Consider the following 22,996-nt stretch of genomic DNA (forward strand, 5'->3'; position numbering starts at 1 on the left):
GATGCTTGCAGTAGTCCAGGTATCCCTATTTGACATGTGAAAGTACAAATGCAGGAAGAAATGAGTTCCTTCTGAAGAGCACCTTGGGAAACTTTGGCAGAAGCTGACTTTCCCCTAAGCATATTGCTGGGATGGTGGTCATGTCCCCAGTCCACCATGGAGAACATTACTGTGACTGAGGGTCAAATGGTGGAGTCAGGAGATGGATCTAGAGGGTGTGTATGACTCCAGAGCCCACCTTCCTTCCACTGTAACATCCTAACTTCCTGCTGTACCTGTGGGTACAAATGCTGGCTCTGCCACTACCTGGCAGTGAGGACATGGATAGGCTACTTAGCTCTCTGTGCCTTAGTTTCTTAAGTTTTAAAGTATGGATAATGTTAGTGCCTACCTCATAGGGTGGTTGTGAAAATTAAATGAGTTAATGTATATAAAGTACTTAGAAAAGTACCTGGCACTTAGTAGTTAGTAGAGGTTAGCAACTGTTGCTGCTGCTATTAGCTACATGATCTTGGTCAATTTACTTAACCTGCAGTGCCAACTCTCTGGTCCAAATTACAGACATCTCTTCAATTGACTGTTATTATAGTTTCCTAACAAGTTTCTCTATTCTCCCTAACAAATACATATAATAATGGCTTTATTGAGATATAATTCATGTACCATGCAATTTATCCATTTCTACTTTCACTTTGCCTTTCTACCATCTTATTTTCTACAGAGTAATTTTTTTTTTTTTAAATATATCTTTATTGATTTCAGAGAGAGGAAAGGAGAGGGAGAGAAAGAGACAGAAACATCAATGATGAGAGAGTCATTGACTGAGCCCACAACCCGGGCATGTGCCCTGACCGGGAATCGAACCCCGATTGCCTGGATCCTAGGTCGACGCTCAACCGCTGAGCCATACCCAGCTGGGTGCTACAGAGTAATCTTTAAAAAAAATAAATCAAATCATGTCACATCCCTGATCAAGGCCTTCCACTTTTTCCTAATTCTACTTAAAAACCCCACAGTACTTACCGTGGCTTACAAGAACCTATGTGATCAGGTCTTGGCTCTCCTTTCCACTTCATCTTGTGACAGACTCCACCTTGTTCATTTAAACCAGCCACATAAGCCTTGTTTTTGTTCCTCAGAAATATGAAGCTTTTTTCCATTTTCACTTTAGGGTTTTGGTAGAGCTCTTGCCTCTGTCTGTGATGTTCTTTTCTCAGATCTTCTTCAGAGCTGACTCCTTTTGGCATTCAGGTGTCAACTTTAATGTCACTTTCACAGGAAGTCTTTTCCTCCTACTATAGGAGTCCCTGGTCATTCCCTAACATAGTGCTTCTCAAACTTTAACATGCATATGAAACACCTAGATATTTTGTTAAAAATGCAAATTTTGATTCAGACCCATGGAGTGGGGCCTGAGATTCTGTATTTAAGTTCCCTGGGGATGTCCATGCTGTTGGTTAGAGGCCCTAGGATATCCTTCGTATTAAGTGTACTGATCACTGCCTGATCCTTACTTCTTCATTTCATTTTTTTTGGTTCTATCTTCCCCTTCACTGGAGTGAAGGCTCCACAAGGAAAGGAGTTTGTTTTTAGTGTTTTTTCACTGGTGTTAGCAATAGTATCTGAAATATAGATGATTCTCAACAAACATGAGTGAGTGAATACATTTATTTGTGGTTTTTAAAAAATTATTTGTATAATAGGATTATTGTGAGGATTAATAAAAATAATTATGTTAAGTTACCTAACCCATCCCTGGAAGATGGTAGGTGCTCAATAAATGTGAGTTGCTATTAATAGACTTTCCTTCTAAAACTCTTGTTTTGACATTTTTATTTTTTTAATTTTTATTTTTTTAAATGTTTTTATTGATTTCACAAAGAAGAAAGGAGAGGGAGAGGGAGATATAGAAACATCATTGGTGAGAGGGAACATCATTGATCAGCTGCCTCCTGCATGCCCCCTACTGGGGGTCAAGCCTGCGACCTGTGCATGTGCACTGACTGGGAATCGAACCTTGTTCTCCTGGATCATAGGTTGATGCTCAACCACTGAACTATGCTGTCCGGGCTTGACATTATTTTTAAAACTGTGATTCTTAACCAGTGTTTATTCACAAATTTGATTCAAAATCTGAAGAAGGCTGTAGTATATTTAGGGATCTTGCCTCAGAAAAAATACTCAAATACACATGCATAGAAGTTTCTTTTAATTTCAGAAGGCTGCCAAAAACCTCCCCTCTGCCCTCTAGTCTGCCATGGACCCTAAGTTAAGATCTTGTTTAAAAAAACTTGTTTTTATATAACACCTCTTCTTAGGGCTATTAGTAACAGTTTGTCATTTTTCTAATTTCTTTTATACTTGTGCTATTGGGTTGCCTCTTCCTTCTGCATTAAGACTACCATGTGCCATTAAGAAGAGCATAATTGTGGTTTATTATATTATTTATTAATGCAGTGAGATCCATTAAATAGAGCATATTAGCACAGACTGCAGAACTTCAGAAGTTTTTTTTGTTCCAAACTTCTGACCTAAGATGAAAACTTAAAAATTGGGGGATATTGCTTCATTCCCTGCTAATAGTGACCCTGCAGATAAACATGGTATATGTTCCTAAAACCCACTGGACTTCCTGTAAGAAGTGAGAAGTACTAAACTCCAAATGTGACATAGGACAAGAAGGGCAAGGCATCTCTGTATGCCCAGGGAAAGTGGTGGTATGACAGGAAGCAGGTGGGCAGACTAAGCTGATTTTCCTCAAAAAGGCTAAAACTGCAAAGGAGATTGTGCTGAGGCTTGAATGCATTGAGCCCAACTGTAGATCTAAGAGAATGCAAGCAGTTTGAACTGGGAGGAGAAAAGAAGAGAAAGGGCCAAGTGATCTTCATCTTTTGTTTTATTATGAAGACAACGAAATCTTGTGGTTAAGTTCACTTAAAAAAAATAGGGAAATTGAAATAGTCACAAATACACTAAAAGCCTTGGGGATATATAAGTGTTTAAATACTATCTAGGAAGTTATTGTAATCGATTATTCAGATTCTAGGACATTATGATACTGACTAAATCTTATAGCAAGTCGGCTATGGAGTATAGTGGGATCTTCCTAAAACTGAGTTTAGGAGAAAGTAGTGAAATAAAATACAAAATTGCTGTGATATTAGAACAGCTCAGACTTTTGGGGCCTTTAAAATCTTCCATTTATGTGTGTAGATTAGTGTGTGGATCTTCAGAATGGCATTTTCCCACTGTCCATTTGGAGTACAATAAGACAAATTAATACAAATCAAAATAATATGGCAGCAGCATCACATAATTTGTGTACACTGATGTAGTAACAGATTTAATTTAGTGCAGCTTTTGAGAAGTCTTTGTGTTTCAATTTATACAGCTGCTATCCAGGCCTGTGCTGGCCAATCTCTCAGCCTTGCGTGTCTTGCCCGACTGATTCTTTCTCCTTCTTTTAAAGACTATTATATTTTTAGAGCAGTTTTAGGTTCACAGCAAAAGTGAGAGGGAGGTACAGAGATTCCCATATACCTCCCCCACCTTTGCCTCCCATGCATAGATTTCCCCATTATCAACATCCCCCGCTAGGGTGATACATTTAAAATTGATAAACCTACAATGACACATCATAATTAACCCGAGTCCATGGTTTACATTGGGTTTATTTGGTGTTATACATTCTATGGGTTCAGACAAGTGCATTATGACATGTATCATACAGAGTATTTTCACTGCCCTAAAAATCCTCTGCACTCCTCCTACCTATCCCTCCTCCCTCCCCCCACTGTGTCTACTGTGGTACTTTTAACTTTCTCCATAGTTTTGCCTTTTCTAGAATGTCATGAAGTTAGAAAATATGATCTTATGTAGCTTTTTCAAATTGGCTTTTTTACTTAGTTGTATGCATTTACATTGTCTACATGTATTTTCATGGCTTGATAGCTCATTTCTTTTAGTGCTGAATAATATTCCACTGTCTGGATTTACTAGTTTATTCATTCATTTACTGAAGGGCATCTTGGTTGATTCTAAGTTTTGGCAATTATGAATAAAGCTGCTATAAACATCTGTGTGCAGGTTTTTTGCTTGGACATAAGTTTTCAGCTTCTCTGGGTAAATACCAGATAGCATGATTGCTGGATCATATGGTAAGATTATGCTTAGTTTTGTTAGAAACCACCAAACTGTATTCTAAAGTGGCTGTACCATGTTGCATTCCCACCAGGACTGAATGAGAGTTCCTGTTGCTCTACATCCTGGCCAGCATTTGTCAGTGTTTTGGATTTTGGCCATTTTAATAGGTGTGTAGTGGTATCTTGTAGTTTTAATTTGCATTTCCCTAATGACATATGACCTGGAGATTTTTTCATATGCTTCTTTGCCATCTATCTGTATATCTTCTTTGGCTAGGTGTGTATTAAAAGGGCTTTGGCCCATTTTTTAAAATTTTTATTGGTACCTCTGAGGTACATTTAAGAATGTATCTCTATAACCCCATCTTTATCATAAATTGTCTGTTAGACTTTGGCCCATTTTTAAAATCAGATTGTTTGTTTTTTTGTTGTCAGTTTTAAGAGTTTTTGTATATTTTGGATAACAGTCCTTTTATCAGGTGGATCTTCTGCAAATATTTTCTCCCAGTCTGTGGTTTGTTCTTTAATGAGACCCTGGCATTGTCTTTTGCAGCACAAGGTTTTAATTTTAGAGAAGTTCAGCTTATCAATTATTTTTTTCATGGATGGTGCCTTTGGTGTTGTAGTTAAAAAGTCGTCATACACACCAAGGTCATCTAGGTTTCTCTTATGTCTCCTATGTTTCTCCTATGGTATCTTCTAGGAGTTACATGTTTTATGATTTACATTTAGGTCTGTGATTCGTTTTGAATTAAGTTTTGTGAAGGGTGAAAGGTCTGTGTCTAGGTTTTTTTGTTTTTTTTCAGGTGGATGTCCAGTTGTTCCAGCATCACTTGTTGAAAAGATTATCTTTGCTCTATTATATTACCTGTGTTCCATTGCCAAAAAGCAGTTGGCTGTATTTATGTGGGTCTGTTTCTGGGCTCAGTATCCTGTTCCATTGTCCTATTTGTCTAATCTGTTGATTGTCTTAGCTTTATAGTAGGTCTTGAAGTTGGGTTGTGTCAGTCCTCCAATTTTGTTCTTCTCTTTCAATATTGTGTTGGCTATTCTGGGTCTTTTGCTTCTTCATTTAAACTTCAGAATTATTTTGTCAGTATTCACAAAATAACTTGCTTGGATTTTGATTTGAATTGAGTTTAATGTATAGATCAAATTGGGAAGAGTTGACACCCTGACAATATGGAGTCTTCCTATTCATGAATGTGGAATATTTCTCCATTTTAAAGTTCTTTGATTTTGTTCATCAGAGTTTTGTAGTTTTCCTCATAATAGGTCTTGTATATATTTTATTAGCTTTATGCCTAAGTATTTTATATTTGGGAGCTGCTAATGTAAATGGTGTTGTATTTTTAATTTTTAATTCCAATTTTGTATATTAACCTTGTATCCTGCAACCTTATTATAATTGCTTATTAATTCCAGGAGTTTTTTATTTATTTAATTTTAATCCTCACCTGAGAACATTTTTAAAAATTGATTTTAGAAAGGGAGGGAGAGAGAAAGAGAGAGAAACATTGATGTGAGAGAGAAACATCAATCAGTTGCCCCCTGTATGTACCCCAACCAGGATTGAACCTACAACCTAGATATGTGTCCTGACTGGGAATTGAACCCACAACCTTTTGGTGTATGGGATGATGCTCCAACAACCTGAGCCACCCAGCCAGGGCTCCAGGAGTTATTTTGTTGATTCTTTTGGATTTTCTATATAGATGATTATGTCATCTGTGAACAAAGATAGTTTTAACCCTTCCTTCCCAATCAGTATACCTTTTATTTCCTTTTTTTGTTTCATTGCATTAAGTAGGACTTCTAGTATATTGACAAGGAGTTATGAGAGAAGACATCCTTGTCTTGTTCCTGATCTTAGTTTCTAGTTTCTCACCTTTTTTTTTCTTTTTAAATATATTATTGATTTCAGAGAGAGGAAAGAAGAGGGAGAGAGAGAGAGAAACATCAATGATGAGAGAGTCATTGATTGGCTGCTTCTTGCATGTCCCATTTAGGGGATCGAGCCTGCAACCCCGGGCATGTGCCCTTACCAGGAATCGAACCATGATCTCCTGGATCATAGGTTGATGCTCAAGTGCTGAGCCATGCTGGCCAGGCTAGTTTCTCACTGTTAAGTATGATGTTAGCTGTAGGTTTTTTGTAGATATTCTTTATTAAGATGAGGAAGTTCCTAGTTTATTCCTAGTTTACTGAGTTGTTTTTTTGTTTTGTTTTTATCATGAGTGAGCATTGGATTTTGTCAGATGCTTTTTCTGCATCTATTGATATTATCATGTGATTTTTCTAATTTAGCTTGCTGATGTGATGGATTACATTCACTGGTTTTTGAATGCTGAACCAGCTTTGCATTCCTGGGATAAATCCCACTTGTTTATAGTGTATAATTCTTTCCATATATTGTTGGATTTAATTTGCTAGTATTTTGTTGGACACTTTTGCATCAATATTCTTTGAGAGAGAATGATTTGTAGTTTTCTTTTCTTGTAATGTCTTTGTCTGATTTTGGTATTAAGGTAATTCTAGCCTCATAGAATGAGTTAGGAAGTATCCCTTCTTCTATCCTCTGAAAGAGATCGTAGAGAATTGGTATAGTTTCTTCCTTTAATGTTTGGTAGAATTTACTAGTCAACCTATCTGGGACTGATGCTTTCTGTTTTCGGAAGATTATTATTTATTGATTCATTTTAAAAAATAGATGTAGGCCTATTCAGATGTCTGTTTCTTCTTGTGTGAGTTTTAGTAGATTGTATATTTTAAGGAATTTGTTCATTTCATCTAAGTTATCAAGTATGTGGATTAAGTTGTTCTTAGTATTCCTTTATTATCCTTTTTATGCCCATGGAATCTAGAGATGTCCCTCTTTCATTTCTGATATTAGCACTTTGTATCCTTTCTCTTTTTTCTTAGTTAGCCTGGCTAGATCTTTTCAAAGAACCAGCTTTTGGTTTTATTGGCTTTGTGTATTGATTTCATATTTTCAATGTCATTGATTTCTGCTCTAATTTTTATTTATTTTCTTCTACATACTTTTGATTTAATTTGCTCTTCCTTTTCTAGTTCCCTAAGGTGGAAAGTTAAATGATTGATTTTTGATTTTTCTTTTCTAATATATGCATTAACTACTACAAATGTCCCTGTAAGTACTGCTTTTTTCAGCATTTCACAAATTTTGATAATTGTGTTTATTTTTATTTAATTAAAAATATTTTTATATGTTTCTTGAGATTTCTTTTTTCACCTATATGTTATTTAAAAGTGGGTTATTTAATCTCTGCATATTTTAGAATTTTCCAGTTATCTTTTTGTTATTGATTTCTAGCTTAATTCCATGTGATCCAAAAGCTTGCATTGTATGATTTCTACGCTTTTAATTTTGTTAAGATGTGTTTTATGGCACAGAATGTGGTCTGTCTTGGTGAATGTGAGCTTGAGAAGAATGTGTATTCTGCTGTTGTTGGATGAAGTATTCTATAGATGTCAGTTATAGCCAGTATATTGATGACGGTGTTGAGTTCAACTATGTCCTTTTTGATTTTCTGTCTGTTGGATCTGTTCACTTCTGTTAGAGGGGCGTTGAAGTCTCCAACTATGATAGTGGATCATGTATTTCCTTACAGGTTTATCAATATTTCACCTCACATAGTTTAGTCTGATGGTCTGTGGTTAGGTGCATATGCATTAAGAATTGTCTTCTTAGAGAATTAACTCCTTTAGCATTATATAATGTGCTTCTTTATCTCTGATAACTTTCCTTGCTTTGAAGTCTGCTCTGTCTGAAATTAATATAGCAGCTCCTCCTTTCTTTTGATTAGTGTTGGCATAGTATATATTTTTTCTACCCATTTACTTTTAATCTATATGTGTCATATTTAAAGTGGGTTTCTTATAGACAACATATAGTTGGGTCTTGTATTTTGGTCCACTCTGACAATCTGTCTTTTAACTTGTGCGTTTATACCATTGGCATTCAAAGTAATTATTGATATAGTTGGATTAATATCTACCATATTTGTTACTGCTTTCTGTTTGTTGCTTTTGTTCTTTGTTCCTATTTTATCGCCTACTCTTTCTGTTTTGTGGTTGTTGTTTTTCAAATACAAGCAAAGGTTTATTTAGAAAGTCACAGAGGTAGAAGAAATGAGCCATAGAAGAAGTGAGCCAGCTGGGCTGCATGGGCTCAGGAAACAAGTTACAGAGGCAAAAGAAGGGCCCTTGGAGCTTAGGAAAAAGAAAAGCAGAGAGAAAGCCCCTGGGGGAAGAAGAGGGGGAAAAGTGAGAGCATACTTCAGAGAGAGTGAGAGCTTGAGCCCTAGGGGGAAAGAAGGGGTGGGGAAAGGCATGTGAGCATTTTATATGATTCCGTTTTCTCTCCTTTCTTAGCATATCAATTATATGTTTTCTTAAAAAACTTATTTTAGCCCTAGCCAATTTTGCTTAGTGGTTAGAACATCAGCCTACAGACTGAAGGGTCCCGGGTTTGATCCTGGCCAAGGGTACATACCTTGGTTGCAGGCTTGTTCCCCAGCCCCAGCTGGGGCGTGTGCGGGAAGCAACCAATCGATGTGCCTCTCTCACATTGATCTCTCTCTCTCTCTTGTTCTCTCTCTCTCTCTGAAAAAGCAACGGTAAAATAGCCTCTGGTGAGTATTATAAATAAATAAATAAATAAATAAATAAACAAACAAACAAAAAAAAAATAGCTTTTTTTAGTGGTTGCCCTAGAGTTTGTGATATACATCTACAATGGACCCAAATCCACTCTCAAGTAACACTACACCACTTCACAGGTAGTGCAAGGACCTTATAATAACAAAATAATCCTAATTCCTGCCATTGCTCATCCTAATTTGAGCCTTTAATATTTCCCACTTAGAACCATAATCAGGCCTAACTCAAAGAAAGGGACCAGCCCTGTTGTGGGGAAGATCTGATGAACCCAGAGGTCTCATTTAATGGAATGGAGGCAAAGTAGAGATTCTACAGCCAGTTAGGCTTTCTAGAAGAGGGGTTACAGTTATAGCTTATGGGTTTGGGTTTCTTCCCTTTTATTAAAATGAGGTGATTATAAATGTATTTATTGTGCAAAATTACTTTATATTATTTTAATCAAAATTATATTTATAATAACTGCTCAAATATATTGTAACAGGTTAAAAGTTTTATTTTTATTGAAAAAACAATTTTTTAAAATATGTTTTTATTGATTTCAGAGGGAGAGAGAGAAACATCAATGATGAGAAGAGTCATTGATTGGCTGCCTCCTGCATGTCCCCTGCTTGGGATTGATTCCGTAACCCAGGCATATGCCCTGACTGGGAATCGAACCTCGATCTCCTGGATCATAGGTTGATGCTCAACTGCTGAGCCTCACCAGCTGGGCCAGGTTAAAAGTTTTAATGTGCCCATTAAGAAACATATGTAGAGCACTATGAAATATCTCCATTTAAGAAAGTCTAAAATTTTATATATATTTTTGTTTATAGCCTATACAATTCAGACTCCTGAGAGCATGTCTCCAACTGTAGCTACAGAAGCTTATGTGAAAGCTTTGGCTGTTTGCCAAGGACCTCTGGACCACTATGACTTTCTGATCAAAGCTCACGAGTTAAAGCACGATGAACATCAAAGAAGAGTCATAGAGCGTTTGCAGAAATTACATGAGGACCTTAAAGGATACAGTATAGAGGCAGAAGGCCTGTTTTCAAAGGTAAGGTTTGTGTGATGCTAAAGATTAAATAGTTAAAAGTGTAAGCATTTTATAAAATGGATTAAATGCAGTCAGGTACAATCCTGAAATAGCTTGAAAATTTCCCACCAACCAGTACCTTTAAACAAGCTCTTTTGGATCCCCATATGACCTCTTGATGTTCCATAGCTTTCTTTTGCTCTGGGGGGATTCATATTGTTTTGTGTTTAGATAGTAATTGATACCATCTGGTCAAAACAAAAACTTCTTTGCCATTCAAGACTTTTTCCTTTCTCTTGCTCAGGCATGGTCCAGGATCAACAGTGGAGAGTGATTTGTCTTCTCCTTTCCCTTTTCCTCCTTTCTCTGCTTGCCTGGCTTCTCTAGGGTCAGAATGAGAGGGATAGAAGATTATAGTGAAATAGCCAAGTCTTAAGTGACCAGTTAAGGGCCTTTGGTGTGATAGATGTTGCCATGTTAGCTCTTTGTTGAGGGGCACATTGGTGGGTTCTTCAGGACTTCCCTGAGGACCTCCCCAGTGCTTCACTCTTTGACCTCTTATGACTCTAGCAGAACACCTCACACCACTGCATTCTGCTGGGACCTTTTTGCACTTGCACTTGGCCTTCTTGGGTGGAGTCCTTTCAGAACAGCGCTAGCCAGATCACCTTTTATGTTGTCCACTTAGGCCACAAGAAGCATAACATCTCCTTTCTCCAACCCCTACTACATGGGCAGCTTTGGTCAACTTCCTGCCCTTGGACTTCTACAGATGAGAAGTAGGCACCAGTCTCTGTCTTTATCCTGTATACTCCCATGATCCTGGGGACACATGTCAGGTTCTTCCATGAACTCTTCCACACTCTGCTTTGGTAGCTGACTGTGGATTTCCTCACCTAAGCAAGCATCCAGCTTACACTCTGTCGTCACTTCTTTAGATGCTTCTCTTAGATTACCCCGGCACTTGGCATGAGGTTTATCTGGGGGAAATGCTGCAGCATTTCTTACCCAGCTAACAGCTTTCACCTTCATGACTTTCTTCAGTTCCACTTTGGTTTTTCCTTTTTTTTTTTTTTTTAAATAATTCCTGCATGACTATGACTAGGAGAACTTGTCTCCCCTTACCCTCAGCTTTGAGCTTTGCTGAAATTCTAAGATGACAGGAAAACTCCCATTCCTTATCCCATTATAGAAGTCAATGTCCTCAGTGGTGTCATCTTCAGATTATGAAAGATATTAATAGTAATAAGAGTTAGAATATGGTTCCATCTGAGAAACTAGTTTCCTGTAATTGGCCAAATCACCCCCCCACACGAATATACCTTTATCACAACGTCTTTAGAAAAAATGTACTGTATAACATGTTAGTAGTGCTTTATTTAAAAATGACTGAAAGTAATTTTGCTTTTTAAAAAGCACTGAGAATATAATTTTGAATAGTTTTATTTTTATGTAAAGAAAAGGCTGTCATTGTGTTAATGTCTTTTGGTTAAAGGGAGTAGAGACTCATTTAGGTTACAGGAAGAAATGGAGATTTAGAAACAGAATGCACATGCAAATAGCAATGAAAGGCATCTCCATTACACAGCCAGGCTTCCTGGAGCTCCTGCTGCAGAATCAGTGGCTCTGGAAGCTTTGACCAGTTGACAGGCAGGTGCTAGTTACTCCACGGATCTTCTTTCTATTAATGAAATCCGTTTCCTCTTTTATTCCTTTCCCCCCACGTCCATTTTCACTTCTGTTTGTTTTACCAGCTTCTAAATTCTCTCCCTGTATCTGTGGTTTAAATTCCAGAGTAAGAACTGATAAGCTAACCAATCCCTTCATCAGTGTTTGGGCAGAGCTTTCACATTGGGTTTTTCAGAGGCCACTGACCAGTGTAAAGATGGCATCTCTGCATAAGTTACCATCCAGACCTCCTGTGAGCATGGCCGTTGCCCTCAGAAGTAGACCATGAGTGTGGTAGCCACTGTGATTGACTAGTCCAGTGCAATGGCTATAGGAAATAATGATGAATTACTCCTTTTGATGGCCAACCTTTTCTCTTTTTCCCATATTTCCAAAATTTTAGGTGAGCAAAGAACTAAAAGTTTGGAAAATATATACTGCTTATGTACTGCATCCTAACTATTGTTTGCAATATAGGTGGCCTTCCAAATAAAATAACAACTTGGTTATGTGTCATAGCCAGGAAACAAGATGTTTTACTTACCTGGATTTTTTGGTTATCTGCAAGTTGAATTAGTGAGATGAACTTGTGTCTTGTTCCCTTTCTAGCCCTCTTCCTTTGGGAAATACAGGCTTTTTCTCTCCTCCCCTTTCTGTATCATCTCTGGGGCTCATCTTACTGTGGTTGGTGAACTTCCATCCAATCAAAAGTATCCTGAAATCATTAATTTACCTGGTTGTCAATTTACCAATTTTTTTTCCTCTTTAAAATTTTTGTTGGCAAAATAAAACCCGTAAGTCAAAAAAAATTATTGTTGGCTCTTAGAGGTGTTCTCCCAAACTTCCACCCGTGATTTCTAAATTGGCTGTGATGGATCTACCTAGCAAATAACTGGTTTATTGTATAGTATGTAAGCAGGAGATTTGATGTGTCAGCTAGTTTCCAGTGTGTCTAATGAAAGCTTTTATTTGTTAAGTGCTAATGCATTTGTGACTAAATGTTTAGTTGTTAGATCATACATCTCTTTGTGGTAATATTTGTCTTGTAATTTCTTCAGCCTAACAAACCTTTTTTTTTTTTTTAAATATATCTTTATTGATTTCAGAGAGGAAAGGAGAGGGAGAGAGAGAGAGACAGAAACATCAATGATGAGAGAGTCATTGATCGAGCCTGCAACCCGGGCATGTGCCCTGACCGGGAATCGGACCCTGATCACTTGGATCCCAGGTCGACGCTTAACCACTGAGCCATGCCCGGCTGGGCAAGCCTACCTAATCTTTAACATTGAAAAAGACCCGATTATCTAATGTAATTTGAGTAAAACATCTATAAAACTTTAGTTTTTGAAGATTGTAAGATGCCACAGACCCATGTCTTCTAAAAATTAAACACTGATATGCTGATTATCAGAGAAGGAAAATTGGCTTTTGGGTTTTCTAGCGATAGAAGAACTTTATTTATAGAGTTCTTAATTTTGGTAAATAATATTTATGATTTTATGAACATTTGATTTTGTCTTTAATATAGATGTTTAAACATTTATTATAGTGGACTGTTTTTTTTCTCACTGTACTCCTAAGAAACTTTCTGTAAGGCTAAGCTATAATATTAAAATAAAATACACCTTCACAAAATGCCAAATTATTAATGAGATAAAATTGGTGACCGACTGTTTGGCTGCTTTTAGCTACCTATGTAACAGGGTTTTCTCTAATAAAATTTTGAAAAAGTTGCAAGCAGATGACCATGCTATGTGAGCAACAAACTATGAAAAGGAGTATGTATGAACACTTTACTTTTGTTATCAAATATGACTTACAACCAGGTTAATCTGGCACATTTAATATATGCATAATTGTTATTGTGCTGTGAGGTAATTAGGCATAAATGGTAAGTAGTTCATGTAAATCACTATAATTAGAATTACTTTTACACAGCCAAATCAAGCATTTCTGGAGTCAGGGAGGGAGAGCATTAAATGGAGTATGGAGCTACTCTGAAAATCTCTGTTTCAATTAATCAGGGGTATACAGACTGCCAGGTTTTTTTATCTTTTAGGAGGAGACATAGCCCAAGAGACCTGCAAATGCGGGTGGGTACATAGTCCTTTCTTTTTATCCTAGGCTCTCCACAAAATAATTTTCAGGTTTTCCCTATGAGAAATTATTATTTCTAATTTCCTCATACATCCACCATTTTTTATTTGGATACCTTTCATCACCCTTCCAAGAACAATGCATATAGCAGGTAGAAAAGAACTGCCCTTCCTTTAATCCAGCTAATCTAAGGTTTTGATTCTTTACTTGTTCTGGCTTCTAGCACATGGAGGCCATGAGTAGGATACCTGGAATATGGGCTGTGGGCTTCTCTCTCTGGACTTCTCTCTCTGGAGATGCAGGAGGCCTTGGGGCCTGGATCCCTTTAGCTAGTTTTTAAAGATTCTTCAGAAGGGCCTCTAGGCAGTTTGCTGGTTTTCCCTCAGTTCCTTCGTTTTACCCCCCTGCTAAGGGAATGAGCTTATTCTCTCCTCCATTCCTCTCCTTAGACCTGGCATTTCCTGTAGCTAAAGTAAGTTGAGCTGTTTGATTCAGGTAAAGCTTCCCTGATCTCTGGAACTTTATACTTTAGAAAATTGTAAGCAGCATTGAGTACAATGTGGGGATGGTCGTGGAAAATCCAGCTCCAAGGAGAGAAAATCAGGAAAACCTCTGGGTAGATAGTGGACTAGAAAAATCCCTTGGCAGAAACTATTTATGGGGTAGGAAAACAGAGGTCTTCATTTTAAGAATTGTCCACTTGAATCCACTGGCAATAAGGACTTGGATTTGGAGGAGGAGGTGGGGAGGAAAGTAAGGCAGCAGGGGTGAGAATCTGAATAGAAGGAGTGAAAAGATCTCTTTTCAGATGGAGGCCAACCTTTGGTGAAGGACCACGTGTGTGGCATGTTGTATTTGGAAAAGCGGTGGGATGCGATAGATTTTGATTTATGTTCTAGTTAGATTTTCCTTTTTCTTCAGTTATTTTTCCATAAAACCTATTTAAGTTCAGAGTTGTACCTAGTGAGCCCTTCACTGTTGCCCTTCACATTTGCTGTTCGTGAAGACTTTCTATGAAGGCAGCATCTTTTAGGTTATCCTTCATCACTGAAGATTCACAGAATAATTTTCCACTGACTCAGAAGAGAGTTGTCCTGGTGGCTGTCAGCCTATCCATGTGTCTGTGTGAGAGTATAGGTTCCTATATCCGTTGTCCTCTCTGTGGCTGTGTCGGTGATCTCTTTCCCTCTTCAGTGTCATTCCTTTGCTAATCTAGAAGAAGCCTAGAAGGCTACTTGAATTTCTCAAGTTCAGAACCTCAACTAGCCTCAGACTGAGGGTTATTTTCCACATCTTTCTTTTGGTGAACTCCACATTGATTTGATAATTATCCTTATGTCCTGGACATCCCTCTGAACTAGTGGTGAACTGAGTAGATCATACTTAGTGCAGCTTCATCTAAGCTAGTCCAGAATCAGATTATCAGTTAGGAGTGAGTGATGTGGAAGGATTTGTTGAAGAGATTGCCTCCTGTCATTTGTCTCCCAGTGGCACATATAGACACTTATACATGCTTGTTGCTTGAATGCATGACACATTAAAAGTAATTTGCATTTTCAAATTCTGTTATAATCAGAAGTTGAGCCACTTATGCTAGTTGTTTTAGAGGTTTGAGCTTACCTCCCCCCCACACACTTGCTAGTTATTTAGATACTTAAATAGACTTAATTATACTAGTAAACTGAACAAATTGGCGTACTTGAGGTTAAGAGGGTTCTCTTGCAAATCTGCTGAAGGCATTTAAAAAAAGATTTTCATTTATAGAGAATTTATGGGTGCTAACATATAGTTCAGTTTTTAGATTTTAAAGATCTTAGAAACCTGAAGTGATATAATTTTGTCAAAAAGTGGTCTATGTTGAGAATGATGTACTGCTAGTTTTTAAAAGATATAATTATGCTCAGCATTCCAGCTGGAATAATTTTCTCTGATTCTGTCATTTTGGAAGATAATAGTGGAATGGTGGGGAGACTGGGGAGTAACAGGAAAAGTAGTATTTCTGCACTTTAAATAAATCAAAAACTTTTAATTTTAACAGGACCACTCTTATTATCTACTTGTCCTAATGTAAATTATGCCAGAGTAGCAGGTGGATAGTAACACAGAAAGACAGAGGACATGCTATTTTACGTAACTTTGATGAGAATCATGTTGGATTATTTTTTAACACTAGAATTTTGATATAAGGAACAATGGATAAAGTTAGAATGATTCAATCAAAATATTTGGAATGATGGATGACAAATGTTTACTCTGCAGTAGTTAAAGGAATAGTTTTGGTAAAAGTTTTGAAAACAGTTGTCTAAAATGCAAATATGCAAATACTTAGGGAATACTTAATTTTAGATTTAATTCAAAAGTAAAAGTAATAGAATAATTAGTCACCTTATCCAATTTTGTTTTGTCCCCCGCCCCCCAACTTCTTATTTTGAAAAATTTCAACAATATACTTAAATCCACTAATGGTTAACATTTTGCCGCATTTGTTTTCTCTCTCTCCCAGTATATTTTTTCTTTAATTATCTGAAAGTAAGTTACAACATCATAACACTTAACCCCTAAAAACATCATTATGTATCTCCTAACAAAGCTATTCTTCTGCATAACTGTTACCATTATCACACCCAATAAAATTAATATTAATACAATATTATTATCTAAAATAAGGTTGCTAGATTTAGCAAATAAAAATGCAGGACCCCCAGTTAAACTTGGATTTCAGGTAATTAATGAATAGTTTTTTAGTATACATATGTCCCATGAGATATTTTTCCCTAACAGAAATGTTTAACTCCACTGCTTTTGAAGTATCTTATCCTTTCCTTTATGGCTTTTGGGTTTATCTTTTGCTTATAAAACATCACACTTCAAGACTGTAAAATAAATTCACAGGAAAACATTTATAAAGATGTTGATGAGAAGGATTATAAGAAAAGTGAAAAGTTTAATTTGATGGGTCATGGTTCCTGAGAAGGTAGGGGGGAGGGGCTGAGATCCAGAAATTGATAGAAGGTTGTATTGGGAGAGGAACCATCTTCCTTTGTCACAGGAGGAAGAGAGGAAAGGATGGGTGCAGATATGTTGGGATTATAATTTCATATAGGAAGTTGGAGGTGTTCCAACTCACTGCTTCTGTTTTCTCTCTATGAAGAAGTAGGAGACATCTGCTGAAAGTGATAGAGGAAGTGAAGGTTAGCATGAAGGGAGCTAGAAGGTTCTGGAGCATCATTGTGGAGAAAGAGAGGAACTGACCAGGGAAACAGTTGTTGACAATATGGAGGGATGAGTGAGAGGGTGCACTCCGTGGCCTTTCTGACCTTTTCCAGCAGTCTTCAGAAGCCTGGGTGCACATGATGGGTAGATCAGAATCTTAGCATGAGGTTTTTCTATTTTTAGCTATTCTTCCATTATTTCTAATTTTATTATATTATGGCTGGAGCACATTGATTCTTTGGCATTTATTGGTATTTCCTTTTGGCTTAATGTATGGGCTGTATTTGAAATTGTGCTGTGTCTTGAATTCTTTGTTTACTTGGCGTAGAGGTTTAGATATGAAATATCCTGAGTGTTCCTTAGTGTTGTTCAGATCTTTGAGACCGGCATGTCCAAGGGTGCCATGTTTCTTTCCTTGTGGTCTGCAAGTTTGGATGGAAGCCGGTATCAGTAAGCACATGAAGTTTCCAGCCTTCATTGTGAGCAAGTGGGCCTTGTGATTAGGTGTGGAGAAGTAGGCAGTGAGTGGGAACTCCCCTGTGCTCTGTCCTGCACCCAGTAGATAAGAAAACAGCAGGTTTCAGCGTTGATGAGGTTTACGTGGAGTCACACAGCTAAGTAGCAGAATCAGAATTTGTACCAGATCTTTTGGTACAGATCTTTCTGGGTTCAACTCCAATACTCTTCGCTATATCTTTTATGCTTAGAAGTAGGTGGTAGGTTACCACGATCTTCCAACATCATCCTTAAGTTTGCCATCTGTACCATCTGCCATGCAGTGTTATTGGACTCATAAAAAATCCATTAGATAAGGTGTCATCATCCTCCTTTACGAACTTCCTAAGACACAAGTCACACAACAGCTCTTACTGTGGTCACTAGAGAAACTTCATGTTCACATTTTCAGGTGTTTGTCTGATGTTACATCTGTGCATTTTAGGGGCTGGGTGTGTGTCAGAGTATGGCACGAAACAGTTCACAGCAGATGTTTCAAATAAAGACTGAATCAAGAGATGACTTAGAGAGTCATGGGCAGGGCAGGCCTAGGGCAGCAAAAGAGGCTAGGAGCGGGGAGGGAGGAGCTGGAGAGAGGAGCTGTGGCATGAGGACCTGAGGGTCTTGGAGGGATGCGGCCGAAGCAGGGAGGGAGCAGGAGAGAATGACTCAGATTGCTCTTTACCCATCCCTCCTATTTCCTGCAAATTGTTCCTCCCAGGGGCTGAAACCAGCCAGCAGCCATCCAGCAAGCCAGGCAGCATCCTGGGGTACAGAGCAAGAAGGAGGAGGCCTTTTGGGGGAGGGGAGCCCTTGGAGAATACCAGCCCCGAGGAACTATGCCAAGGTGAACTTCTCTGAGACATAAGAACAAATTACAGAAAATTAATACATTAAGAAAGGAAATTTAATGGAACTGAAAAATAGAGTAAATTGTGAGAAAATGTAAATTAGGAACATGTAAATGACATGGGTTCCTGTGTAAGTTAGTCATCTTGAAGAAAACTGCATGAACCTAACTCTCCCTGAATTCACTACTATGAATAAGGAATTTTAAAATTTCTTTAGGACCCATTTTACAGCCTTCTCAATAGTCTTACTGTTCTCCAATTAGTCCTCTGATTTTTCCCTTAAAATATACATTTTTAAATCTCTTGAAATAATTTCAATAATTCTTAGAAAACTGAAATTTTGTTAGGAGAAAACTGGCTTGCCTCTCCAAGTGAAAATACTTGGCAGTATATAACATTGTTTAGATAGACTGTAGCTAACATTTATTGTTAGAGGAGTATTCATTTTGTTTATCAATTTCTTTAGAGTAAAATCTGCATCTTAAATAGCATTTATGTCATACCAGGTGTTTGTATTTCAGATGTTGGAGGATCTCCTTTGGTACTCTATAACAGTATCTCTTTATCATCTTCTACATGTTACTATAAAATAAAATATAAATTATATATGTGTTATAATTACAATATACTATACTATACTATACTATACTATACTATAATATATAATATTTGCCAAAGTGCTTTTTCAAAATATATGGAGTTTGAGTTGGTCAACAGAAGATAGGACAGCCTAGGTATGTGCCATGACCCGAAATCAAACCCATGACCTTTCAGTGTACAGGACTACACGCCAGCTGACTGAAGGCATACTGGCCAGGGCTTGAGTGTTTTCCCCATCAACCCCTAGCAGCAGTGAGTTCTCTCTGTCATCCTTTTTTCCCTTTGTTATTTTTTTTGCCTTGAACTTCATGTATTCAGCATATATTGATTATATCATGTGAGCAGTACTAGAGTAGCCCCAGACTATTCTTGCACAATGTATTGTGAAGAATTATGAATTGCTATGACACTCCAGTTACCTAACACAGAATGTTGCTCTCAAAAGGTTTCTCATACACAGAACATATGTAGAGATTATCAGGTCGTGTGTAAGTTTTTCAGCTTGAGGCTTTCTAAATTGTTTAAGAGCATAACACTTTTTTCTGCAAACAGAATAACCAGTGTTCAAGAATAGGTACTGTAAGATATTAAAACAAGACAAATTAAGAGGTTTTGGCAGGAGTGGAATCTGTTTTCAGCTGAGATTTAAGAATAGATGGAGAGTTAATGTGCAGAGGAACACAGGGAAGGCATCCAGCTGGCAAAATCAAAGCAAAGCACGTCCTTTTGTCTAAGCCATAGTGAAGGTTCTTCTGGAAGGAACATGCTGGAGTCAGGGGCTGGATTTAGTACAGGAAGCTGAGGGATCAGGAAAGCAAGAGAGGTTTCTGAGGCAGGTTGGAGTGAATCCACAGATTAACACAACAGCATTATGCACTAGATCCTTAAGTCTAGCTTTTGACAATGTTCTCTGACAAAATATTGAGTGCTCTAATTGGTACTGAGTGGCATAACCTTGGCTTCTTTCTGCTTTACCCTCTCTGAATCATCTCGGCTCTCCCTCACCTTGGTTTGTTGCACAGGTGTCTAGAGATGGCTGTAGAGTTTACAGGTTGTTCTTCTAGGTGGAACACAATTCAGGATGGTTATCTGGGTTGATAATAATATCAGGTAAAGAGAAGTTCCCTTTTGTTTCCACCCCCCTGCTTTTGTCTGGACTTGATTGCTTTCTTGACTCGCTGTGTCACTGTGGTCCTGGAGCAGCCCTCCATCTCACCAGGGCTTCCTTCCCAGGATCCTCTGTGTTTCCTGGAGCCTAGGTTTTCCTCTTTCTGTTGGGGAGTTTTTTTTTGAGACCCCGTATGTATGGAATGTAAATTTTCCATTTTCACACTTGATGGGTAGATTAGATAGATTGGAAATCATTTTCCTTCAAATTTCCTTCAAACTCTTTATCTGTTTGTGACCTGTCTCCCCACTCTCCTCCCCCTACTACCTTGGATGTTTGTGGGATCTTTATATCCCAGGAGTTCTGACATTTCAGAATTGTGTCTTGGTAGGGATCTTGTTTCCCTTATTGTGTAGGACACTTAGTCTGTCCTTCCAATCTAGAAATCAAGTTCTTCAGTTCTGAGAAAAATCTTTGCATTATTTCATAGATAGTTTCCTCCTCTCTTCTCTATTTTTCTCTTTCTGGAATTCCTTTTTTATTTTTATTTTTTTAATTTTATCTTTTTTTTTTGAAAATATTACAGATGTCCCCTTTTTTCCCTATTGACCCCTTCCACCCCTCACCCACCCCCCTTCTCAGGCCTTCACAACACTATTTCTGTGTCCATGGGTTATGCATTTATGCATATAAATTCTTTGGTTAATCTCTCCCCACCCATCCACCCCCACCTTCCCTCTGAGATTCCTCAGTCTGTTCCATGCTTCTATATCACTGAATCTATTTTGTTCATCAGTTTATTATGCTCTTTAGATTCCACATATAAGTGAGAAGAAGGATCTCTTACCCTTTGGGACAGAATGGGTAGACCTGGAGAATATTATGCTAAGCGAAATAAGCCAGGCAGAGAAAGACAAATATCACATGATTTCACTTATATGTGGAATTCCTTTTTGTCAGATGTTGGATCTCCTGAATTAATACTGTAATTTTATTATATTTTTCATCTTTTATTATTGCTGTTTTCTGGAACACTTCTTCAAGCTTGCCTTCTAAATTTTTTTCTGAGATTTTAGTGCTCTCTTGTTCTTAATGTTTCTTTTTAAAATTACATTTAGTTTTTGCTTTATAGTTTTAATAGCTTCTCTTATTTTTCTCACCATATTAATTATACCGATAAAGTTTTATTTTTGAAGATTCCTTTGGCTGTCTGCATAGTCTCTGTTTCCTGTGAGTTTTTCCCCCCTGTACATTCGGTCTGGTCTCCAGCTTTCATCTTGGAAGATTTTAAAAAAATCTGTTGTTTCTTGGTTGTCAGTTTACTTTATTGCCTTTTAGATACTAACATGCTGATTGAAAGGTCTGTCTTAGGTTGGTTGAGTGCTGTGCTTTACTCAAAGCAATCTTGTAAGGAACCAGCTCTTTCTGTGGGAGAAACCCACACCTAAGTGCCTTTGAGTCTTTTTTTTTCCTGGAGACCTTTCAGTTTCTTCTTATCTGTTGCTTGCTGAAAATGAGCTAGGCTGCCATTGTTTGGAGAACCTATATGGGAAAGAGGGGGAAGATTCCATGGTTAGCAAATGGTGTAGGGGATGTCAACTTGAGTGACTTCAGAGCTCTGGCTCTGGACTACTATGCTTCTTGCGTCCTGTACTGAAACCTAAGTTAGGCTTCCCAGCCTTTTACATCAAGTGTTTTGTATTTGTTGTGTACAATAGTCCACTGTATATAGCAGAGTTCGGGACACTATGTATATAATGATCTTTAATTATTTCCATGTTAGAGATTTATAATTTGTTCTTAATTTGCAGCTTTTTTCAAGGAGCAAACCTCCAAGGGGCCTCTATGTTTATGGAGATGTTGGTAAGTGTGTTAAAACAAGTTTTGGGTGGTACAAACAGAAAGCTTCCCAGCTTTTGCTCAGAGATAACTTCCATTTCCATCCTTTAATCCACTACCAGCAATGGAGTAGGATGAGGTGAGGTAAAATAGGGGGAGGGGAGGGCAGTTATCTTAGTTTGCACTTTTTACTTCTCATAGGGCATGCCAGTAGTTTATGGCAGTGTTAGTTAGCATGTTAGGGTACAGACATTATTTAGTGCATAAAGTGAGTTGATCTTGGGGAAGGAAATCATCTATAGATAGGTCATCAGTAATTCAGAATCTTGTTGCTTACTGCTATCTACTCAGCTTAATATATCATTTTTTAAAAAGCTGTTCTTTTTCACTTTTACTTTCCACTAATAGTTCTACTCAAAATCTAAGCCCTTATCCTCAATTTAGTTATTAGTGGATAGTCTTAATGCACAAGTGGTAATATTTCCTTGGTTTCCCACTTCTATATATAGGGCACAAAGACTCACATTTTCTTGGAAAATTTATGAGCAGTCACTTACTTTCTAGATTTTCCTAATCAGCTAATGTCGTGCTTTTTCTCTGACTTCATTATTGCTGAAATCATCTGTTTTCTGCTTTCGATTTTTTTCAAACAAATCCTTCTAGTCCTAAACCTCTCCCTTGTTACCCACATTCACTGATGTCATGAAGGTGGCTCTTACTCTACCTGGCCTTACTGCTTGGCAGTCATTTCTTATAGTGGGACACTCAGAACTCTCATTTACATGTAATGGGATCTGTTTTGGTCCAAGACTAATAAACAAAGTTCAGACTCCCCTGTAGCCATAGCTAATTTGCATTATGAGGGAGTGGTGGCAGAAGTTATTATCTTAGTAATATTTTTAGGACAAGAAATGAAATAGTTGAATAAATAGTTATAGTTCCTTAAAGATAAAACTTTAAGGGTTTATCTTCTCATCTTTAAGAAGAGGCTCCCCCTGCCCCATTTTTTTGGTTAAATATATCTTTATTGACTTCAGAGAGAGGAAGGAAGAGGAAGAGAGAGAGAAACATCAATGATGAGAGTGTTGTCATTGACCAGCTGCCTCCTGCACACCGCTGACTGGGGATTGATCCCGCAACCCAGGCACGTGCCCTGACCGGGAATCGAACTGCGATCTCCTGGATCCTAGGTCGAGGTTCAGCCGCTGAGCCACGCCTGGCCGGGCTCCCCCTTTTTTTATTCACTCATTAATGCTGCTAAATTTATGTTTTATGTTCTCAG

At 37.7% G+C, this 22,996-nt stretch overlaps 1 protein-coding gene across 1 annotated transcript in view; it reads left to right on the forward strand.

The window, feature by feature from the left end:
* The window catches only part of AFG1L (AFG1 like ATPase), a 132,532-nt gene that overhangs the window by 13,798 nt on the left and 95,738 nt on the right, over nucleotides 1-22,996 (forward strand). The window contains exons 2-3 of the mRNA XM_016217519.2: nucleotides 9,641-9,864; nucleotides 21,687-21,738. Of these exons, the coding sequence (XP_016073005.1) occupies nucleotides 9,641-9,864; nucleotides 21,687-21,738 (276 nt within the window). The remainder of the gene's footprint in view (nucleotides 1-9,640; nucleotides 9,865-21,686; nucleotides 21,739-22,996) is intronic.

Source organism: Miniopterus natalensis, chromosome 5, assembly GCF_054644295.1.
Source record: "Miniopterus natalensis isolate mMinNat1 chromosome 5, mMinNat1.hap1, whole genome shotgun sequence".
Classification (NCBI taxonomy): Eukaryota; Metazoa; Chordata; class Mammalia; order Chiroptera; family Miniopteridae; genus Miniopterus; species Miniopterus natalensis.